Source organism: Vidua chalybeata, chromosome 1 (assembly GCF_026979565.1).
Source record: "Vidua chalybeata isolate OUT-0048 chromosome 1, bVidCha1 merged haplotype, whole genome shotgun sequence".
Classification (NCBI taxonomy): domain Eukaryota; kingdom Metazoa; phylum Chordata; class Aves; order Passeriformes; family Viduidae; genus Vidua; species Vidua chalybeata.
In genome coordinates this window covers 94,266,617-94,290,775 of record NC_071530.1, presented here as the reverse complement: position 1 = coordinate 94,290,775, position 24,159 = coordinate 94,266,617, and the positions used below count along the sequence as shown (strand labels likewise).

At 41.9% G+C, this 24,159-nt stretch overlaps 1 protein-coding gene across 3 annotated transcripts in view; it reads right to left on the bottom strand.

Moving 5' to 3' along the window:
* ZNF516 (zinc finger protein 516) overlaps nucleotides 1–24,159 on the bottom strand; it is a 101,599-nt gene that overhangs the window by 5,464 nt on the left and 71,976 nt on the right. For all 3 annotated transcript variants that reach the window (XM_053959650.1, XM_053959636.1, XM_053959644.1), the window contains exons 3-5: nucleotides 9,942–11,411; nucleotides 4,958–5,062; nucleotides 3,983–4,050 (exon numbers count right to left, since the gene is read on the bottom strand). In XM_053959650.1, the coding sequence (XP_053815625.1) occupies nucleotides 3,983–4,050; nucleotides 4,958–5,062; nucleotides 9,942–11,411 (1,643 nt within the window). The remainder of the gene's footprint in view (nucleotides 1–3,982; nucleotides 4,051–4,957; nucleotides 5,063–9,941; nucleotides 11,412–24,159) is intronic.

The following is a 24,159-nucleotide window of genomic DNA, read 5'->3' as shown; positions in this document are numbered from 1 at the left end:
ATTCACATTTATGTAATTTCAAGTATTGAATGCTGCAAGAAATATTTAAAAATACTTATAGTGAAGAAAATAAAGGTTTATGGACCCCTTAATGAAGGGTCACACAGTGCCCTTGTCACACAGTAGATACAGGACCTACTGCACACCTGTCTTTTCAGTGAATGGGGCCAAAAAACTGTGGTGTCCAGAGCTTTTTCACAAAACAGGCCAATATTACTGCCTTCTGGCATGGGGTAAGCTTCAGCCAGAGAATTCAGGATACCAACAGTTTGGGTTTTTAACCTGGGCTGCAGTTTCTAACTGATCTTCTCTAAATAAAAGATTGTTTTCCAGAGAGGACAAAGGTTGGAGTTTTGGAGATTTCTTTCATTCACACAGAAGATGGAGAACTTGGTGTCTCTGGCTCCAGTGCTGCAAATATGGTTCACATGCATATACACTCAATTAGAGAGAACTCTCCCTTTTTGCTAACCAGGAAATCATGCCTTTTGAAAACCCGATTTCATGTCCCTTAAAATTTTTAGAGTGTATTGGATGACACTACTGATAGAGCATAAACTACATTCCTAAAGCGGGCCAGGTTTTTTTATATGGTTTTAAAAACGCTGAAGGAGTCAAAATACACGGCGTACGTGTTAGAAACTGCCACCACTGCTGTCACACGGTGAAAAAGCAGGCTCCAGACTGACTCGTGTACCACTGGGAATTGGACTTCTGGCTGCAGCATCAGGCAGTGCCTCTGAAATGACTCCACGCTTTAGGAGAGCCTTGCTTTGAGACACACACACGTGGTTGCAGGGCCCCTTCTGAAGGGGAGCCAGCTTTTGTCTTGCCATGTATGTGCAATTGGAGTGTACTCCCCGAACTCATGCCTGCTAAATCATGTCTCTGGATGTTGCTTAAGAATATTCCAAATTAAGATACATATTCATTGTGGATAAGCAAGTTTAATTATGTATATACTGGGATATTTAGCATTTATAAAAATATTCAGAATATTCAATATGTTTAATATGGCAGCTTTTCAAGAGAATCTACATGACTTAGCACAGATTGTATTGACTTGGGGTATGTAATGAGCATTTTTTGTCCTTTAGATAAAGAAGAGTAGGAAATATTCCAAAGTTCATGGGAAATTAATTTTAAGTATAAATGTCATTTTGTTGGGGTTTTTTTAAAAGCATTCAGGTAGAAATAAGAAACCACAATAAATAATGTTATGAATGAACATCTTATTTCCTACATTTTATTTGTATTTCATTGGTGCTGATAACAAAGCATGAAACACAGCCCAGTGCTAATAGCAACAAAACCGTGTGTCTTTGATCTTTTTTACACACTCCTATAGGTAACCTCCTTTTCACAGATGCTGAGCACCTGCACCTCCTATTGGTGGTTCACTACCCTAAAATAGGGCTCTTATTTAGACACCTAAATATAGATTTAGCTAGTTCATTTTTGAAAAAGCCTGGCTGTAGACCCTATTTTTAACATGCAGAATTAGAATTATTCTGTGATAAAAATGCTATTCAATGTAGCACTGCTGTAAGCTACCATGCTGGGGGATTTTAAAAGCCCTACCTAACATTGTTTCCTAAACCTTTAGAGATGATCTGGCTGACTGGGAGAAGGGAATGGCGGAACCTTGAAATACTAATGCTAATATTTTTACTCTTTAGCAGACTACTCAGGGGAAGCTATTTGACCTGTGAGGTGAAAATATTATGTAAAGTGAATCATTTCCACTTGACACCAAAAAAAACCCTCTTCCCTTCTCAAACTACCATATAGGTAACTATTGTTTCTTGCTCGGAGCATGTGCATGGCACTTCTGTAACTTGAACTGACTTTACACCCTAAACTCTTATGAAAAGATCTGTCCCCAATTAAGAAATGAAATGAAGACATGGAGTGACAACATCTGAAGTGGGAAATGGTAATGTTAACAGAATGCTGCAGGCACCGTTCTCACTGAGAGCTCATTTCTGTGCTTCTAAAGGCCCCTACAGCTGTGGAAATGAGAGTATTCCCTCTGTAACGCCCAGGGACTGTGCAGGTGGAGTCTTCTGGGGCAGCACAATGCCTGCCTGCAACGAGAGCCAGCGAAACAGCAGACAACTGAATAATCCCCCTGCCACAGATGCTGACAAATTGAGACAAAGGTTGGTACTGAGGAGCAAACAAGACAAAAGAAAGGGAATGATCTCCTGCAGGAGTGATCACACCGCATCTTCTGTGGAAGGAATACTGACTGGCACAAGATGAAGCCATTCAAGAAGCTAACCCCCATTCAGTGTTCTGCTGTACTGGGAGATGCTGTAATTTAATCAAATGCTTCAAAGGCAGACTGGCAGATAGAAAGAGCAAGCTACTTTCACCATGGAAGAAGCTAGTCAATGAATTTTGGCATGACAATAGTTTACAAAGACAAGATTGTGAGTCAGTTTATTGTGCAGTAATATAACCCAAATTACAAAAGGAATCCAGATATGGTCTGAGCTGCCATATTTCTTTTTGGATATATATGGCCATTCCAGAATTTTTTGGAAATGTATTTCCAACTTTGACCTTATATTGCCTTCTAGAAGAAAGCCCAGATGCCTTCAGAATGTGATCTCAGCTACACGAGAGAAAACCATGAGCATGAAAAGATGAAAGAGCTTTTTAAAAGATGCTCAGGTTTATTAATCTGTGTTACTAAACTGATGAGAATTGAAGACTAGCTGAGCAAGTTGGCAGAGCTGCAGTGTTTCACTCTGTTACATTGATATCGGTCTCTGTTACTCACGGATGTGTCCTTGTACAATTTTATCAGATAAGCATCATAAGGGGGACACTGCAACATAACTTTGCAGCTACTGTCCCACAAAAGCACAGCAAACATTGCTCACAACAACAACCAAAGTGCTATTCCATCTTGGAAACTTTATGAGAATTGTTGGACCCTCTTATGGCTTGGTGTCAAGTCACATACTCCTGTAACAGAGGCTGGGCTCTTCATGCAGCCTTTGGGCCAGAAAGATGAAAGGGCACAGAGAAGGTGCCAAGAGACTTCATGAAGGGTGCAGCATATGAACTAGACAGCGTAGTGGTGCCCAGTGAGAATGTTTACTGAGCAAGTAGAAACCAATTCCTAAAACTCACCATGTTGGGAGTAGCATGAAGATGCATTCTCTAAGCATGGTTAAAAACATCTGCAATAGTTTAGTAAGAGACAGGAGGACAGAGGCTGCTATAGTGCAAATTAAACTAAGAATGAGGATGAAAGGAAAAGTGAGTGATGCTGGAGGCAGTTTCACAATGGAAGAGAAGTACCCATGAGAAGGTGTGCTCTGAAACAAACCTGCCAAGCTGCAAATGGAATGGGAAGGTCCAGGCTGTGACACTATTCTCCAACGACGTAAGATACATGAAACAAATTCAGTTTAATGATTTTCTGTGTAACAGCTTTGTCATGTATAATTCAGAGCTCTGAGAAGTGTTTGTTAAGACAGGAAACTGTATACAAGAAACAGGAAAGCGCACTAACAGAGTCCATGGAAACTGGTGGATGAGAACTTTTCTAAGTCAGATACTGGGTATCAGGGTGCAAATACTCTTCAGAAAAATACAGACTAAACGTTAGTTGTCTTGTTGCAGCAGAAAATGTGTTAATTGTAAAAACAGATTTCCAGGAATTCTTTATGTACTATCTCACTATTACACGTCAGAGCACATTACAGAGTTACCCATCCCACCTAGTCCCCAGTAAGCCAGTATCATGTTTATTTAAACACTAACTACCTGCTTTACAATTAACTGACTCTCTATATATCAGATTCTGATAAAATGCTTTAAAAATTTAAGAGCTAAAAATTAAGCAATACCATTATTATTTATACACATTATAAAACAGTCAGTGCTTTAGTGATGAGCATCACTGTGCCATTCTTTCCCAGCTACTACATTAAAAACCAAACACCCAATTAATTGTAAAACATACTTGTTTTGGGGCATCTGCGGAGGTGGTGTGAACTTCAGTACCTCGGAGTCCATTAGACTCAAATACCACTGTGGGAACAAGGGGGCTTGTTAACAGATGAACATTCAAGCTTCGTTAGTGTGTGTACATCATTTGAGACCATTACAGATTAACCACGTTCAAAAAAAGACACCAGCTACTAGCCTGTGGCCGGAAAATACCAATTTACCGTAACACTTACTGTAAGAGAGTGTGCTAATGGCAGCCTAGGGCCACTGCCCTTTTTAATTCAGACTTCAGCGCTGAAGAAAGCAATCACTGACAACATTAATTATCAGTGTATGTGTAAAGGGACCCTCTTCTTGCATTACTTACCATTTGGCTTCTGTCATTTTGCATCAGACTGGCTTATGTATGCATCATTCACACTTTTGAGGAGGAACCTGCTACTCTCCCTGTCTCATGCAATGCTCAGGAGGGCTCACCAACACTGGTGGCTTCAGCATCCTCCAGCTTCAACCACAGACCCTGTCAGGTTAAAAAAGGCTGGTAGGGATTTCCCATTTTAGGGCTGACCAGTCTGAGGGAAAATCTCGTTTCCCACAAAAATGTTCCTGTCAACAGCAACGATCAGGCAAAACAAAGCCTTATGTTGTGCTGAAAGGGGTACTTTGATTTCAATTTGTGCTGGTGGCAACAGAATTCATTAGCATATTCATTTCTGAGTACCCTACTCTCTAATTAAAATAAAACATTTGCAAACAGACTTATCTTAAATGCATTGCAATTTTATGGAGTTCGGGCAGGGATCAGGTAAGCAGTATTTGGAGAACAAGAGCAATAGTCATAAAAATAAAAAACCTGTCTATTAGATTTAGGTTCTGGAATTACTTAGGTTAACACGGTACGTGAAATGTAATTCTTGGCATTTTGTTAGCTGAATCTGAAACAGTCAAGTGGGAAAGGGAGAAAGTACGAGTGAGTGTGAAAAGATACCTGCATGGGACCTCTGATGAGTTCTGAGGTGGCTGGGTTGGGTAAAGCATTTTCCACATTCTCTGCAGACACAGTCTCCTTGGCGTGTTTGTGTCCTGAGCATCCCTGTAGTCAGGAGAGAAGGAGGGAAGGGGGGGTGCGTGGTGGGGGAGAGGAGAGAGGAAAGTTGAGAAGAAAACATTATGCCAGAAGAAAACATCATTAGTATGTCTAATGTGTCATTATGTGAGGCTACCTTCAGGCCCTGGATGACAACTGTCAGCCTTCATCTAGGCACTGGCTGACAGGCCAGGCACACACAGGACTGCAAGAATGCATAAATTACATTGAATTAAAAAATGCTCCCCATGATGTGCCCGCACCAGGACTGGCATGTCAGGTGTGCGCTTTTCAGAGCAGCTGGATCCACTTCTCAGCCATCACCCAGCTTTGTCAAGCAGTACATCAGGCAAATCAAAGTGACTCCAGCGTGGCGGAGACAAGTCACATGGATAATAGGAAGTGAGTAGGACCAGAGCCCGACTGTCCCCCCCAGGCTGCAATACCTCAGAGACAAATGCAGAGCGAGCGGAGCCATCGCAGACTGATCAAACCTTTCGCCCCTGCCTACCTGCCTGCCGGTGCTGCTCTGACCCCGGACCTCTGAGGCACAGACGAAAGACATCTGTGAATGAAAGTGTCATTCCGGACATTTTGAGCTGGTAGCAGCACAGCAGCCTTCCCCCAGCCCTGGGTAAACATGTTTTCTAGGCCATTAGCATTTGTGGAAAACCGCTCAAACCTCTCCTTTTTCTCCAAAGGTCAGTTTACAGCATCTGACTTAAAGGGCTGGTCTTTGTCTTTCTGCTGCTGATCAAAAAAGACACATTTGACTTTTATTGGGCTTTTTTATTATTTAAAAAAAAATGTTTGAACATCATCTTTTCTATTTTGGTAAAACACCCTCTTTGGAAGAAAAGAGTTGATGTTTCCATTTGCCACTGGAATACTTTGGCTTTTAAAGAAATTCTGAGAGGGAAGTCAACAGAAGTGAAGTTTCAGCTTTTCTTTCATATTCCCCCCCTCCCCCCAGTTACAGCATTTAAAAAGAATAAAACTGTGACCAAAAAAGTGGCAACAAAAAACCTCCACACAACTGAAAAATCAACTGCAGGATGCCACAAAATTAATCCAAAATATGGATGCTGCATCTGAAAATGAATGGAGAAGAAGACAGCTGCCATTTACTCTGCTGGTATGAAGCCAAGCATCCTGGGATGGTTTTCACCAGACCATACACTGCAAAGAAATGTCTTGCTGCAAAAAAAAACTCCAAACAACCCTCTCACAGATTGTTTTCTTCCTTTATAATAGCACCTCCTGCAGATGGCAGCACAGTCTGCATAATGCACCTGAATACTCACAAAATAATACTGACCGTTAAATACAAGATCATGATTTGGGGAAATATTCAGACCAGGTACACACACAAAAAAAAAAAAAAAAAAACCAAACAAAAAAACAAACAAATAAAAAAACCCTAGGAAAAAAAAAACCCTAACAAAATAAAATTTAAAATATCACATGTTCTAAATACCAATGAGAACCTTACTGAACTGTAACGGAATGGGTTTGCCTTGTAAGGCAGTCAAGATTAAAGCAGGATTTCTGAGCTGTTACGAGCATTTGTGCCCTCACTGCCCAGAACTGTAGCTGCAAGCTGGAAAGCAAAGCTGAGGGAAGTGTGTGGAGGAACCAGCTCGGGCCTTTGCAGGAGTGCCACGCTGACTACTGGACAGGCAGGGACTGGCAGAGTAGCTTTGTGAGGCCCAGGAGAACTGGGTTCCTCAGGTCATGGTTCTGACACCTCTGGAAAGACATTTAATCCCTCTGTAACCTATGTTTCCTTCTGTTGAAGGGGAATACAATTATCTCAGCAGCCATCACTAATCCGATCCACCAGCCTTCATGGAAGCACCTCTCCCACCCATGAGGAAGGCTGAGGATGCTGTTTGTAAACCCCTGTACAAACACCAAGGGTGAGTGCGTTAAGACTTCCACCTAACCCCTCCCTAGCACTCACTTTAAGGAAGTTACTCAAAAAGCAGGTGGAAAAAATGGATTGCTTCCGGATGTATCTGCCATTGTTGCATTTCCCAGGTACCACCAGAAGGCTTTTGATAGTTCAGAGCTTTGAGCATGGGCACAGCTGCCACAAGGCAATACCCCTGTGAGTCATCACTCAGGTTATCCTCTAGGTGAACCAAAGGGGGTAGATGACTACAGGTGTTCTATAATTCAGGTAAAGGAACACCACTGTGTGAATGGGGAGTTCCTGTGAAATCCACGCTCAAAGCTGGTCTCAAAGGAGCCCCAAAGAAAGAGTGCATCTGCTGCCATAACTCACCCTTTTCCAATATACAAATGGCACGAATAAAATAAATAACCTCTATTAAATATAACAGTAAGATTCTCTCTTACAGGCATTTCGGAAGACTGGGAAGTGTGAAACAAACCTAGCCTAGCACAGGAAGCTTCATGTTTGAAGCTGCATCACAAAAGAACTCTCTTCCAAGGACACACTGGAACAAACACAAACGCCAAAGAAAGGATCCCAAAAACAAATGCAGCCACTCAAAAGGAAGTTGAACACTGTACTACCACACACTAAAATAATCTAGTGTGATCCAAGATGACATCATATACCAAAAAACCCCAAGCAAAGTCTATTTGGAATATTCAACTGAGGGTAAAAAACATGACAAATACTATATATAAACCAGATTTTTGGATGTCCTTTATGTCATAATTGTCATATTCACATTACGGTATTAAAGCTAAATAGGATGATGCATACTGACTCAGAGGACTCAGCCTATCTAGAGCCATATGTTATTTCAGATGAAGTTCAATTACCCTCCTCTGTTTGCAGTTGGTAGGATCTCATTTCTTTTGCCTGAAGCAGCTTTTTATTTGAGTGCTATGAAAAACAGCCGTCATGCCAATTGGTTTGGAGAAACATCAGCAACCTGGAAGTTGTATATAAAATGAAGACAAGCTACATTAAAAAAAAAGAGGTTTCAAATTCTGAAAACTTGACTGCTGTAAAACACTTGGAATGAAAGAAGAGGTTTCAAAGCAGAGATGGGCACTAAATAACTTCCAGTTAAAGTGTCTCTAGAAATCACTGCCCAGCAAAAACATTTTGGCAATAAAATCCCTCTTTTAAAAAGCAGGTAAATAAAGACCTCTTTAGAAACCCTGCCCCTATTTTAGTTTGTTCCCAAAGTCATCATGAATTTTCTGGTCCTTGCCTTCATTTAGTCATCTTCTATTTCCTAGCTTTTACTGTTTTTCTCTTATCCCTCCTAATGTGGCTGGGAGCTCACTGGATCATTAAGATTTCTCTGAGCAGGCTGACACAATGTACTATTAAATAACATCAAGGAGGGCACCCACTCGAAGGTACCCCAAGTTGGGGGTGAAACAATTAACTGGTACTTAGAGCAGGAAGTGGGCAGGGAGAAACTTTGAACAACAATCCACTGGGATGGCAAAAGCAAAGCCGACTGGACAAAAAAACCCTAAGGAACAGTGAAACTGTAGTTTCAGAAACTAAGCATGTCTTCCTCTGCTTCCTTAACAAAACCCAGGAGCCTGATGTTGGTTGCAATCATCCAGCAGGCCCTAAGCTCCTGCGAAATGATCTGCTCAATAAGTAACAGGCTCCTATGCAGTACCACCTTTGAAGTGACTGAGCAGAACTGACAATGGAGGTGGCTGAAAGGTGCAACTCACTCATGGACTATGTCAGAGAGATTCTGCCTTCCTGTCTCCTCCAAAAGGCCCTTCCACCAAGACCTGACTCAACACTCTGGGCTCCTTCCTTACCTCAACTTGCACACACCTTCTGGGGACTAGACCACAGCTGTCCTTAAGACTACCAGCTTCCAAGTGTCTTGGATTTTGTACCACTTGCAAAAACTCCATTTCACACATGCCTTTGACAAAACAGAGCATATTATGTCAAGCAGGGACACTGGAACACCGGCCCAGAATGTGTGTTCTTTTCATGAGGAGTTGATTTGCACGACTTCTACAAAGAGAGGAAGGGTATAAAAACCAGCATGGTTTACAAGTGGTAAGAGGTGTATGGTATGGCTCCAATTCTCCTCCACTACAGACAAACATACATCTTGTGTGTAAACAATCAGTGTGATTTTCAGTTTCCACTGCAACAAACTAATTCTGGCAGATCGTCAGAAGAGTATGGTTTCAAATGCAAATATGTAGGTGTATTTTTATTTATATGACTATTGAACTTTTTTAGTCCCCAAACTTTTAAACTGGCTATTTGCACAACTGATTTTTCTGCTTATGTGAATTAGCAGGCACATGTTCAGTTCTGCCTCTTTTTAATTATAAGCATACAAACAGATCAAAAGACTCATTTGAAAAATACCTAGTAGCCTTTGATATGGACAAGGAAGATCTTAAGACTTTTGTCACGAAAGACAAAGGACACTGACAAGCGATTATCTCTCTGTGTTGTTGGAAGACTTGTTTGCAGACAAAATTGAACAAAACCTCCAAAGTAACATCACAGATAAGCCTCAGAGGATGTTTATTTTGCCTGAAGCAAAAAGATGATGATGTGTGCCAGCACCAGCATATCAGGGGGATCTTCCTGTGACAGCACATCTGTGTAACTCTAGCCTGCTTGAAGCAAGAGGACAAAGGAACTGCAGTACTCCAGGTGGAACCAGATACATTTAACCTGCGACAGAAATGTCACACAGTGCACAAGGGGGGATGCTGCAATGTTAAGAGAGCAGTAAACAAACCTATTCAAGCCTATCCAGCAATGATAAAAACAGTGAACTTGTAATCCTAACTGTTAAAGGCAGAGAAGGAAAAAACTGGGAAACAGCACATCATGGTTCTGAACAAAAAAGGAACAAACAAGCTACGTCCTCAGCAATGGAAGGGCTTGTTAAAATCTTACCTGTGTGATCTAGGACGGGGCTGTTGGCACCACAGGTTTGGTACAGTGAAGCAAGGTCCTTTGGAATGTATGTTTTAAAGATATTTAAAATGTCCAAATGTTTCTCATGCCCATCTGATCCCAGATCCTGTTTGCTGGAGTGTAAAGCCGGAGGAATTCCCACGGCACCAGGCTGAGGCTGCAGCACTGGACTGGCTCGTGCTACTGCTGTGCAGTTTGCCAATGTCCTCATCTCATTTCCAGCCTTCACATGAGGCTCCCTCTGAGGCACCGATGGCTCTTCATGTTTAGGGTACTGCTCACTCTTACACAGAGGATGGTACTGCAGCGGGGGGTTGTATTTGGCCTTCATGGAGTCGGATGCACAGTGCTTACCTGGAGAGGCAAAACCAGTACTTCCTTGGGGAACCACATACTTTTCCACTTGCTTACTGTTGGTGGGCTGCGTGCTAGGCCTGGATATGACAGTTTGAGTAGGTGTGACGCTTCTGCCATAGGTTCCCATTTGCGGAAGTTTGGAATTTGCTTCGTATTTGCTTTTTTGTTGTGCTGCTATGCTGTATTGCTCCTGGGAATGGTTTAACTTGGGCTGTCTGTATCCATCCAGACTTGACACGCGTGAACCACAGTGGCCGAGCACATGACTGTCCTTTGACGGATGCGTACTCCCGGACTTTGCAGCCATCCCGACAGAAAGGGAGCTGGGTTTGGAACCTGGCAACGTGCTTGGCACTTGAGTACGTGTAAATCTGGCAATGGGCAAAGGCTGGCATTCCTTACCACCGAGAACAGGAGGAGGGCCAGTGCGCCCGCTCCTCGCCAGAAAGACCAGGTTGGTTTTAATACTCTTGAATCCATTTTGTTGAACCCACGGGGGTACCATTGAGTTACAGCTGATTTTGTGCAAAATTCTTTTGTGCATCCATAGGACTTCAGGGTAATAGGTTTTGTGACTGCAGAAAGGACATGGGTAGACAATTAAAGCAGCCTGCAAGGATGTATTCAGATATTTATTGCATGAATTATCCCTTGTTGATTTTTCACTCAAATCAAGTGGAGCTACCTCTAGAACTTCAGCACCTTTTTCTATGAGAGGATGCTCCCTGTGCAAGTCTAGCAAATTTTCTCTAGCACGACTAGCCTGCACTTCAAGTGACGTTTTCAAGTCCATGACCATGTCTAAAGATGTCTGGCCCATACCCGAAGCAAAGCTAGCAATGTGACTGGAGCAAGGAAGCCCTTGGCTGTGATGAAATACTGGCATCTTTATGTCCGCAGAACCTTGGTATTTTGAAAAGGGTTCCTTGATGACACTCTCCAGTGCTGACACCAGAGCAGGAATCTCTGGTTTAGATTCCCTGGCCTCATTCTCTCTGGCATTGCAGCCTCCCAGCTTTGGGAGTTCATCCAACTGAGATGTTATCATTGGGGTTTCCTTTTCGGGGAAGTTGCAGTGGTATGGCTTTCCATCTGAATGGAAGAAACAAAAAAACATCAGTGTCATTTTACACAGAAAGGAGCCCAAAAGACAAAGAAGAATTCAAGATTAGAAGAGGACAGCAGGAGAAAAAGGAAACTTTGGTATTACTATGGTAATGCTGTGCTACAGACCAAATGTACTGTATGAGCAAGCAAATCTTGAAATAAGACACAACAGTTCAATTTACTTTTAAAGATGACTGCGTAGTCTGGATAAACTCTCTAGTACTGCGTGTTCCTGACATTTTGAAGAAAAAACAATTCAATAACATACCCATGTTAAAATTCTGGGACTGCGAGAAAAATAAACAAATCTGCAACCATTTAATGTTTTAACAAAAGAAAAGATAATGGAGCCAGATAAAACTGACCTAGTTAAAGGTCTGTCAGCACTTCCATTACAAGCCCCTATTTTCAAAGGGTTTATAACTTAGCAATAAAAATTGGCTCCACACAGAAACCAACCATATAAGCAGGTATAGCATACAGAATAAATTGCCCACTTAAGGGAGACTTTTGCAGTGGCCAAGTATAAAAGATGAGTTATAGAGGGTGTAAATTTTGAATTTTCTGTCCTTTAGTTTAAAGCAGATTTTTTTTTCTGATTTCTTTAATTTTTTTTTCTTTATAACATATGTTTATGTTTGAATCAAACTTTAGGAAAACTTTGTGACTGGTTAATCCATAGGAAGATAAGAATCCAACATTTCAGCCATTTAAATTACAGAATTCAAACCAGACTTTTAATTTTCCTCATTTTCCTTTTCACTTCTCAGATCTCCAGAGTAAATTTATCCACCTAACATATGTCCTGGAAAGGGAGCATACTGGCCAGTAATTAAAACTGTTTAGGGTGAAAGAGAAGAGCAGGAATTGTTTTGCTGGGAGTGTGGCTACATCTGCCTGCTCTCCCGATGCTGACCCCTGAGAGCCACTGATGAAGCCAATGAATCCCTTTAAATCAGTTCACAGATCAATTCCACAGAGATTTTCATCACAGCAGTAATGCTTACTGCACTAAATTCATTTAGCATGTAACTGAATTGAATCAACTGACAAACTTTCAGTTTCAATTAACACGCAGTTAATGAGCCACTGCCAGGCAAGTGTAAGGAGACCGTGCTCCATCTAAAACGTCACCAAGTCTGAAATGATCACCGGATCCATAGGAGGGGTGAGAAGGGGAAAGGAGTGAACTGCTCTAGAGCTGCATATCCTCTCACATCAGCTCAGAAAAGCCAGCCCTTCAGAAAAGCCAGCGCCGTTCGTTAGCACAGGGCACTGCCACGGGCATTATTCTGCAATGGAAGAGCCACACTGTTGGCTGGAGCTGCTCTGCACATGAAGTCTACTTAGCCTCACCTTCAATTCAAGCAAAAACATTCTTAAGCTTTTGTTTAATTCGAGGTAATTAGGTTAAAAATAACCCATAGGCTTGCAGCTTCGCAGGGCTGAATGCTCACTTTGCTAAGATCATTTTCCTTTCAGACCCTCCAAGGGGGTATATTCAGGGGGAAAAAAATCCCCACAACCCAGAAACTTGTTTTTCCCGTGTTGCAGGCAACAAGATTTTGGGAAAGCACATGCCCAGCATTACTAGCCAAATTTACAGTTTGAAATAAAGACACTGCATGCAGCAGTGAAATCTGACACTGCACATCTGTGTTGTTTTCAAAGCGTATCTGTCAAAGCCCAAAATACTTGTGCTCTTAAATAAGATTTTAAGACTTCTCTTTATGATCACAAGGAGTGGCTGCTTTGATCATTGTAGTAAGTAATAAAGCAAAGCAAAAACAAATACTTTGGTTGCAGCAGTACTCAGTGGAGAGAGAACGGACCTGCTGGCTGTACTGGGTAGAGGAGGGAGGTGGGAGACCACTGCCAGCCCCATTGCAGGGACTACCCAGCTGGGAGGCTCTTGGTCCACCTCTGCAGCTGTGATGAAGGGGGGCATCAGCAGAATGGTATCTGCAACTCCCAGGTTGCTCTGAGTACCGCAGACATTCCTGCATACTTTCTTGGTCAAAATCTATGTACCAAGCTGTTTCAGCAAGGAGGACAAGGTCAGACTTTGAGAGGTGGCACATCTCAGATCTGGGCTTGGTCTTTAGGTCTGGACTGTTCAGTTTAGGTCTGTACCTGGGGAAGGGAGGAGGAGGAGAAAGCAGAGAGACAGCCCACAGTCCCATGTGCCACCCATAAAGCCTGGGACTGCCAATTTTGAGGTGGATGTAGACCTTTTTGCCCTATTTCCTAGTGCATCCATCTATGAAAAAGGGATTTTTTCAAGTGGAAAATGTAACACAGCAGGAAAATGATGAAGACATTTCTGAGGTCTATAGGCCCGCAGTTGCCCCAAAGCTGTCAGTGCATTAGATGAAAATTTGTAAGGGTATTACAAAACACAACCATAAGCTTCTAACACCTCTTCATAGTGTCTTGCTAGATTAAATTCCTCTGATGCCTCACGAGAACAGTAATGAACATACTAGGAATAAATTTAAAGCTTCGATCAGCAGGCTCAATAGCAGTATTTGTGCTGGTTTTTTTTTAAGCTGTACTTAAAAAAAAAGACAAAACAACAACGACAAAAAATGAACAAACAAAAAACCAAACTAACAAAAAAAACCCCACATCCATACCCTACTTCCCAAGATTTGGACAGAAAAAATTTCCATCTGCAGGCCAACTCAGACTTCCCTCTCAGTACAAAGCACAGCCAACGCTCTTCCCTAGTCCCATCCTGTCTACAGATCTCAACACCCAGACTGCTTCATGCCATCCTTCCCATCATGGCAGGTGGTCCAGGCTGGGCAGTGAGCAGGTAACAAAAGCCAGGTGAAAGAGGGGATGCAGGCAAGAGCAGGAGAAGATGGTAAGTACACTCAAAAATATAGGTAAAGTCTTTTTAGAAAAATAGATTAAATTTATTTCTGCCTGCTCCCAGCTACCTGCCCCAGCTGAAAAGGGGTACTAATAATCCTTTTAAATCACTGGTATAAAATATTGTTCTAAGCAGCCCAGTGCAGGCATTACTGTCACCAGAAACTTTTGAAATTTTATTATGGCCAGGTCAAAGCAAAAAGGCATGAATGAGATGCCTTCTGCTTGATCTCCAGGGACTATAATTCATACTCCCCATTGAAAGTGTTCTTGGCTAAGCATGCTCTCGCTTTTATCCTACAGTCTCCATCATCTCCTTATATTTTGTCTCAATTCCTTTGTTTCTTACCCCAAACAGCTGTTTTTATCTGTTGCACTTTAGAGTGAGAAAGGTCCTTTTACTACAGGAGAAGTGCTACAGTTTTTCTGTATCACAGATACCTGGGCAACAGCTAAAGCAGAGGAGTTTTCCAAGGCGTCTAGCTAAGAGGCCACCACCGGTTTCACTGCAGCTTCAAGTATCAACAGCATCACAGGCCACAGGGAAAGCAGAGCAGGAGAGTGCTAAACACTTAACTATATGAAAACCATGGTCTAGAAACACAAGAATATTCAGGGATTTGTGCAGTTCCTCAGAAATACACCTAATGCCATCACCCAGTTACTCAAACACACAGATAAAAGCAACGTCCCTTCTCCCCACACACATACATCCCTCTTCTTTCTCCCCCTCACATGCATAAACTCCACTTGTTTTCTTCCCAGCACTGTTTCTCCACAAAACAGAATTTCAGAATGGGCTGCACAGCTGTTTTAATTCATGAGACTTCCTATAAAGTAAACCAGGCTACAAGGCTGAGGACAATGAAATCGTGATTTCTATTCAGAAGAGCAGAACTGGCTAGAAATTGGCCCCTTTTCTGGCTAGTGTTACAGCTCTAGGAGTCTAAGGAAAAGGAGCAGATGTGGTCTGTTTGATTTTCAGTAAACATTTGATAGTGATTTGCACTTTGAGATGAATACTGTGGCTTGATTTGAAAACGGACTGCAAATAAATCATGATAAAAGCAAATGATAACAAGGGAAGAAGGTGCAATATTGCAAAGACCTGTATTAGGTCCTATTTCACTTGGTATTTTCTTTAATGTTCCAGAAAAGATTCTAGACAGCATGCTAACTTAAATCTCCAGGAAATATCACATTTGGAGGAGCTGCAAAAATAATGGGAACAAGGAAATAATGCACAGGGACTCAGAGAGAATAGAAATGCAGTCTGAAAATAATCAAATGAGATTCATTCTGGGGAAGAAAAGCAGGCTAAGTAAGACAAGTGAAGGGAAATGATCCCCCCCAAAAAAAAATCCATGCAGTGGGAAGGCAAAATCTGGGAAGAAGCAATGTTGAAAATAACTGATGTTACAACAGACAGCAAATTAAATATGAGTGTACTAGATGAAGTTCTTCAGCTTAGCTTTCAGAGATAAAAACACACATTATAAAAACAAAAATAAAACTATCCCTCTGAAGAAGACACAATGGCCATGCTAGTCACACTGGGTTTTGAATATACAAAATATATGAAATATATATTAAAAAAATCTATATAAATATATACACACATCACAATAATGGGCACTATGCAAAAGCCCACAGTAAGCATAATACAATGGCACCCAGCAGGGGATAAAAGGCAAAAAGCATTTCTGCCACAGAAAATTCAGATCTTTTATTCTGTGAAAGGAAGGTTCAACAAAAACTGTCCATGCCCCTCGAATATCTGTGCAGATCTGCAAATACAGGTAAGTCAGAAGTAGTTCAGAGAACTGCCACAGAAAAGTAACCCCCCCAAGAAAATAAAGAGTTTCCCCACATGGCTGAGGAAGACAGAAGGGTGACAAGCCAACGTCTGCAGCCTCCCCAGGAGTTCAAGCTCCAGAAGAATTATGTAATCCTGAGCACTGGAGTCTATCCACAACAATCAGATACACTTGCATGCAAAAAAACTCATGGTTAACAGAAATAATAATAATAATAATAAAAAGATAATAAATATTTCCAGCTTGAGGAATAAATTAAGGGAAATTAAATAAGTTAAGGGAAGAGATGAAACACCACGTGGACTGTAAAACCTGCATGGACAAAAACATGGACTATCAACACATATCTTTTTCATGGGGAGACAGAAAAGCATGAGTTACTCCTCCCCTTCGCTCTATCAGCACAGCAAAGCAAAACCCCGCATTAGCCAGTACCCACACATTGTAACTGCTTCACAGACATATGCCAAAAAACTAGCCTTCCTTTCATATTAATTCCAGACACAGCTTAAGAAAGAACTCTTGGAGCATTCAACAGTGAGCCCGTGACACTCCTTAGCAGCAGGTAGTTCAGCTGTTCAAAGAGACCCAGTATCTGTTCTCCAGAGGAGGATTTGTCTTAGCAGAGCCATGTCTCCTGTTCTAGCATCCTACGGGTTAAGTTTTTATACTTCACACGCTGCCCACCACTTTCCCTGTTTTCTGATTCAGTTTTGCCACTCAGAGGACTGAGTGCCACACATGGTGGCAACGTGGGCATGAGGAGAGAGACAACTCCTACAAACCCTCTTAGGCTTTCTTACAGCACAAGGCCACGTGGCAAAATGAGATACTGGGAAGATAAAGTTATGCTGTTTTGACTGGAAATACAGCTTCTCATCTGCAAAGCTCCTCTTGCTTTACATGTTGTTAGATGTTTTGAGGGGCTCCTACACGAGCTCCCCAACAGTTCAGAGAAAGATCCAAGTACTAGACTGGAGCACTCAGCACCACAGGATGGGGTAGGTTAGCAGCCAAGAAGGTGACATTGAGAGTAGAAAGCAACAATCAACTAATATCCCTTGCTTTCTCTCCAACAAATCTTAGAATTGACGGTGAGTGGTTTTGGCTGAGGTTTCAGGTTTTTAACAGGGCAGAAACCCAGCATAGCTCTTGATGCTGGCTGATACAGATGGTTTTTCAGTCAGACAGCACACCCTGTCCCACAAAGGTTTCCCTTCAGCTACACAAGGGGGGAAAGAGAGTAATGCTGTCCCACACCACAGCCCAGGAGCACATGGAAAGCAAGTCCCAGGTGCCCTGAGAAGTCCTGCCTTCAATCTGGCCATGAGCAAGATGCTTCTGGTTTGCACTGCACTGCTTTTTTCTATTATAGTATTTTTATCTCTTATTTTTGTTGTGGCTAGTTGTTGGGGAGTTAGATTTACAGTTCCACGAAATCACCTATACATTTCTAGCAACCCTATACATCCTTAGCAAATAAACTCAGGCCAAGGGCCTACCAACCAGAAGCAGCAGCCCTTTGGTACAGTTTGCACTGTCTCCCCATTCTCCTTTTCTACATCTAAAGTTTAATAGTTCCTAAAATGATTTCCCACTGACTTTTTAAACTCAAAGCCAATAATTTCAAGCAAATCATCCTGATGGGAACTCTTTACTTTCCATCAAGTATTTACTGCGGAAAGATGATGACTATGAAAACCTGTGATCTTACAAGTAGATTAGGAGTGGAAAAATAATTATCTGATGAAAAAAATTAAACTTTTTTTAGGCACTGTCCTGGTTTTGGCTGGGACTGCATTAATTTTTTGCAAAAATTGGGAGGGGGCATGGCCAGGACTCTAATGTTATTCATTATTCAATACCACCTCAGGTCATTGCTGGGTGGAGGGGAAAGGGACACTCTCTCACTGCTTAGGAGAAGGGAGAAACCTGGAGACCAGACATGTGCTGTATTTGTTTGTTGATAGTTTTTGTTTGTTTGTTTGTTTGGGTTTTTGGGGTTTTTTTTTGTCTTGTATCTCTTATTATTGTTTCTGTTTGGTTTTTTATCTCATTTCTGTTTCCAGTAAATTGCTCATTTCAATCTGTGATTTTTTGCTTTTTGTGCTTCCAAAATGAGGGAGAAGAGGAAGTGATTAGCAGCAGGATGATGTTAGTGGGAGTTCCAAATTGAAGAGTAATATTCCTAAAGCATAACAGGCACCCTAGAGTAACAAAATTTAACATTTTTTACATCGTTTATTTCCCAAATAGTACTACTGCTGTTGCCACAATGATTATATTACTAATGGTTGGTGACCTTAATTCATTTTTTTTATGATCATGCTCTTTTTAGCTAATTTTCCTCTTTTTTTTTTTTTTAAGGCTTCCTTGTATTCTTGCAATAACAATGTATTGATTTATTTCAAAGTCCTTTTTCCTTCATTTCACTAACTTTATCCTCTGCAATTTCTCACTCTAGCTGCAAGTTACTTTTTACCCTCGCTGTCAAATGCATCGTCCTTCCAAACCCAGAGAACACAAACAGCTGAAGAGCCCCGTTGCATTGTTCATCTCCTTTCCCCTGCAGAACTGGGGGACACTGCAGGGGACAAAAGCAGGACAGGCCAGTCGAGCCCACCACTTCCAATGCTTCCCAGTCTCCATTTGACTAATCTCTCCAGCACTGTCCAGCAGGACACCTGCTGCTTATGAAAACAAAAACCACAGAGCTCTTACAATCCAGACAGCAAAAAACATGAACACTTGACCATCAGACTTAATAAAGTTTGTTCAGTTCTGGACTGCACATGTTGGTATTTCAGAATTATTTTAGATTATTAGTGTTATTAACATCAGAGATACTGCATTGGTTTTGCATTTCAGAAAGAATCTGTAATGTCACCAAAGTGAGTGGAAAAAAAGCACAACATTTTTAGTTGATTACATTTGAAACTTAACCTTTTAAGATGAGTGAAATCTGAGTCTGAGAACAGTAACAGTACAGCACACAAAAGACCACTCTCTACAAGGTATTCCCTAGCTCAGTAAAATTACAAATTCCTCTGCACAGCAGAAATGCTTTAGAGTTATGTCACACTTCAAGATCACTTTTTTTTTTCCCCCCCAAAAGAAAAGGGAGGTCTGAAAACATCCACACAGCTACAGATGCAAATGCCAGCAAGGTTATTGGAATTTCAAGCATAATCAAGAGAATAGGCACCAACAAAGTAACTAAGAAACTAGGCTGTAAAGGGTATCAGGTCCAAAATCTCTCAGACTGAAGTGCACATTGTTAGGTACTGGAAAAACAAGCCTGAAAGTTCACAGTGAACTTTTTCTCTCCAGCTACAATGTTTTCTTTAAGACTATTTGGTTTTGTTGTTATCTACAGTACTGATGCTACAAGGCTCACGAACATCAACTGCTTGAACCAGCAGCTCTATGTGCAAATTATTCCAATATCCTATTGCACAGTACCTTTTCATCACCATCAGCTCCACACCAGTGCCCATCAGGTGCAAAAAGCTTTGTAGCGAACCCCCAAACACAAACCCTCTTCTAGGGCAGATGCTTTGGGATCTGTCTCCCAGATATCAGCCCTTCCAGTCACAACACAGACATGGAGCTTATGGAAGGAAAGCATCCACAGCAGGGCACTTAATGAAGTGAAAGTACAAATGTGGGTAAAATGGCTGCTGCTGGCAGTGTGCCACAGACACGACATTTTCACTGTTCATCACATTTCTCTGTACCTCCTCCGTGACATTTTTGTGGTAAGTCATTCTATACATGGTACACAGGAATTCCAGTGGCAGAGCTAGTCGTGACTTACAAGTCCTTTCACCCATGTATTTCTCACAGACGTCTGTGAGCGTATTCTCTGCCCAGCAGCAGGCAAAAAGCCCCACAAAACATGTACTTATCTGCAGGTGCTCCTGTTATCACAGCCTTTCTAAGTGTCTTTTTCACCCTCCACCCAGTTTTATATCAACCCAAGGGTAGTGAAGACTTCACTGGGGCTTTCACTATTTGAAAATGAAGTTTGTCTTTTCTGTAGAGCTGAGGGCAGGTGACACTGGTCTGACCAGTTCTAAAAAGCAAGGCTGGAGCTAATGCATCTGATCCCCATCCTGCTCTCATCCCCAGTGCAGCCCCTTCTGGGACTTTGGAAAAGACTTCCCGCTCATGGCCTACAGCCCCTCTTTGCCCTCTGAGCTTCAAAAGCATCCTGATGTCTTCTTATCTCACAGAGAGCTGTTTTAGCTACAGTCTGGATTCTGGAAAAAGGTGAAGGATGGTAAGTACTTACCTAAAAAATTGTGGGTAAAATAAAGGGCTAGAAGAATACATACACAAAACCAATAGAAACACATTTCAAGGCATTGCTTGCCAAAATGAAACTGTACAGTTTGGTATTGCCTTAAATGTTGCTGCTCGTAATATACTTAAAGAAAAATTATGGGATATAAAACCCCTGGAATGCTTTGCAAAATTAGGAAGTGATTAGGCCAGATGATACCAATTTGATTCTTAACACAGCTCTCTTGTAATTTCAGAGTTAACAGCAATACAGTAGAGCTGGTCCAAAACCTAGGCAGCATACCTCTGTATGCTCTGTAGCTACTGCACATTTCTCTGTGTGTGGCCCTGCCTGTGAAGTTTGGTTCAGGTAGATGGGGATAAAAGAAAGGGTCTAAGACCATTAACACAGCAGGATACACAATTAAATTTGAGAGAGTTGGATTTGGGCAAGGGCTGTTGTGGGTTTTGTGGGTAGTGGTTCTTTTCTTTTAGTTTAAGGCATAGGAAGAGAAGCGCAATTGGCTTTGATGCATCAAAAATACTTGCAGAGGAGATGGAAAATCATGACTCAGATTTTTTTAAGCAAGTGGCAGCTTGCCTGTACAATCCCTCCAAACATAGATCCAAACAGTTGTAAATCTTCCTGGAGATTTTTCCTTTCATTCCAACAGTCAGATTTGCCACAATGCCTGCTCCACAGCATCTTCTTGACCACCACCTGTTCATCTTCCTTCAAGTGCATTAAGGAGGAAAGCTTTCCAGGCCAGGAGTGTGGACTGGCAGCCGTCCCATACAGCTTAACATTCCTCATCCAGTATTTCATTTCTCCCATCATTTGTTAAGCATGGGTAGCGTACTGCCATACATCATAAAGCCCTTTGCTACAGCTACTCAATCTAAAAACAGAGGGTACAGCTGTGCTGTCAGCCAGCATTCTGCAGAAATGCCTCAGCTACAGCCGGCAAGCCCAGCGTGGTAACAGAGGAAGCAGTCACAGAAATAAGGAGCTCTGCATGACCTAATTTACCTTGTTTCTCCTGCTGAAGGCCACGCTACCATAGCTAGTGACTCTGCTAACAGACTTAAAGCAGTCGAGAATCTCTACTGTGCATGTCCATCACACATAAAACACAGGAGCACATGACAGAAAGGGGAACCTAGATTGTAAGTATTACACAGATTTAAAGACTTGGTAGTTATAGAGTGCTTGGAAAGAAAATATACTTTCTTGGGCTTATTGTTTTTCCGGCTTTCAGAGGAAAGAGGACTTTGAAAAGAGAATGGAAGAAAATAGGTTTGGAATAGGGAAAGAAGTACATACTAACAAAACCCAAAACATAGGCTGGACAGAACTATGATTCTTTGACCACTGGAAACTGGATGGGAACGGGATGCCCTTGGTGAGGTGTGACATTGCTGAATCATAATGAGCACCATTATGTGGTGCTGCAAGCACGTGGCAGGAGAGATGAGGGACGAAGCCCTGCCAAGTTTCCTCAAGGAAGAAGAAGGACCTATGCTACTGAAAGATCAAAAGTTCATTTGAAAAGCTCTGCTCTGGACCAAAGGGAACCCAGGCTCCTGAGGAGGACGTGACTGTAGGTGCAAGGGCAGCCTTTGGCTACTCAGCTAAAGCCACTGACTCAGTACCCACTGCAGCTGAATTGCACCAAAGGCACTGTACATGTGACAAAACCTGCAGCCCAGAGCCAAAGGCCTCAAGAGAAGAGGCTGGAGGTGCCAGACCCAGCTCACCTGTAGCCACCTCTGGCTCGGCATTGGCAGTGTTTGCCCCTTTTGACTGCACAGGACAGGGGTATTTGCTGGTCAGTTAATTGCTACAAAAGTACCTTTCCTTTCCCCTTCCTTCCACTACCCTCCCTTGGGGTAGCAGTGACAATGGAAAGCACTTCCAGAAAAGTAAATGGTCTTTTAGACCTAGCTTGAAACAACTCAGTGACAACCTCATGCAGATCACTGAAGACATCAGCCACTTACTGGAGACTTCCATAATCCCCTTGAAGAGCTGACAGACAAAGCAGGCTGGAACCTAGCGCCACCAGCACAGCAGCAGAAAGGGCAGCTGTCTGCAGGCAAAATGTGCTCTAGAAGGGATTTGGAGCTTTAGCATTTTTTCTGACACCATTCCTTTTATACTGAGGGGTAAATCTGAGAGCTCACAAGAACACCAGAGCTCTGGGTTCACTTACGTTCTTCCTTTTAAAGTCTTACTATTCTGAAAAAAATATTAAAGGGAAAAAAATAACTTTCAGAATGTCATTTAAAAGACAAAACAAATAAATACCAACACCTATTTAACTCTGGAAGAAGAGACAGAGGAAGTCCTCTGTTTGGGAAAGAAGTCAGATGAGAATCATCCCAGGGTGGATCATGTAACTCAGAAAGGTCAGGAGACAAGGGTCTCAAAGATGTCTTGAAAAAAAGAAGAACCAGCTGTAAACTTGTTTTAATGAATCTTTCAAATAATATAAACTTTGTTATGCTAAAAGACAATGGGGAAGACAAAGCAAATCCATTTGAAAAGTGGCAATAGAAACACATCACTTAAGCTTCAGAGACAATGAAACAGTAATTTTGCACCTGTGAGCCATGATTATTTATATCACCGCCTCATTTTAATAACAGCTGTGTGAAAATGCTAAAACATTACTAAATCTGAAACTAACTACTGCATGTAGCACGTAGGAAGCTTCTCCACTTTCCAATTAGCACCAAGGCTTAAGCGTTAAAAGCAGCAGAAGCAAAAGAAATGCTGAAAAACACTGCCACGGGCTGGCTTAAATTGGAATTTCTCCTTTTCAAAAGGATTAAAAAGAGAAAACTGAAGAACCAAATATACACATCCAGAATGGCAGGAAAGTACTTCAGATTTATTTCCTTCCCCCAGCACTCATTTTATTACATTTCTTACAAGTGAGCAAGTAAGTGTATATAAGGGCAACTTAAGAACTTGGTTTGATAAAAAAGAATTTCTACACGTGTACCTGCAGCATTCTGCAGCACCACTTTGGGTGAGACGCTCCATTAACCTCGCTGGCATCTCTTACCTCCATATTGAGAGCAAGCCCCAGGAAAGATCCCTGGGCCTGCCATGAGATTAACAGAAGAAGATTTTAAGATGTCGATGATCAGTTATTTATGAGGTGTCCTTAAACAGAAAGATGTCTGACGTTTCAGTGCAAAGCTTGTCGGCTCAGACATGCAGACCTGGCAGGATGGAAGATCATCTCACTGGGAACAAGGAAAAAGCTGCACCAGCTCTTGGGCAAGGGCTTGGTGTATTTTTGCAGGAAGCAGTACTGACACCTCTCCTCTTGAGGAGTTTAAGTGTTAATTATTCCCCGGTGTTAAGGACTTACAGGGACCTGATTTTTTGGAAGCTCAGGAAGGCCATCTGCTTTCCCAGCAGCACACAATAGGTGAGAACAACTCTACTGGGGAGTGGATGCACTGGGGAAGGATGAGGGGAACTAAGGTAACCAAACCACCATCACCCCACTCTCCAGACATGTATCAACTGCAAAGTCTGTTTTTATGCACATAACATTCCACGGGGGGAAAAAAAAAAAATTAAGTTACTAATAAAGAAAGAGTTCCTCCGCTCTGTAACATCACTTCCTTATAATTTACCCACACCCTTCTGTTACAAATGGCAGGACATCACTCATCCTAATCACAGTTGGCCCCTTAAGACTGCTACTAGACAGAAATAAAACTTGTCTACAGAAGAA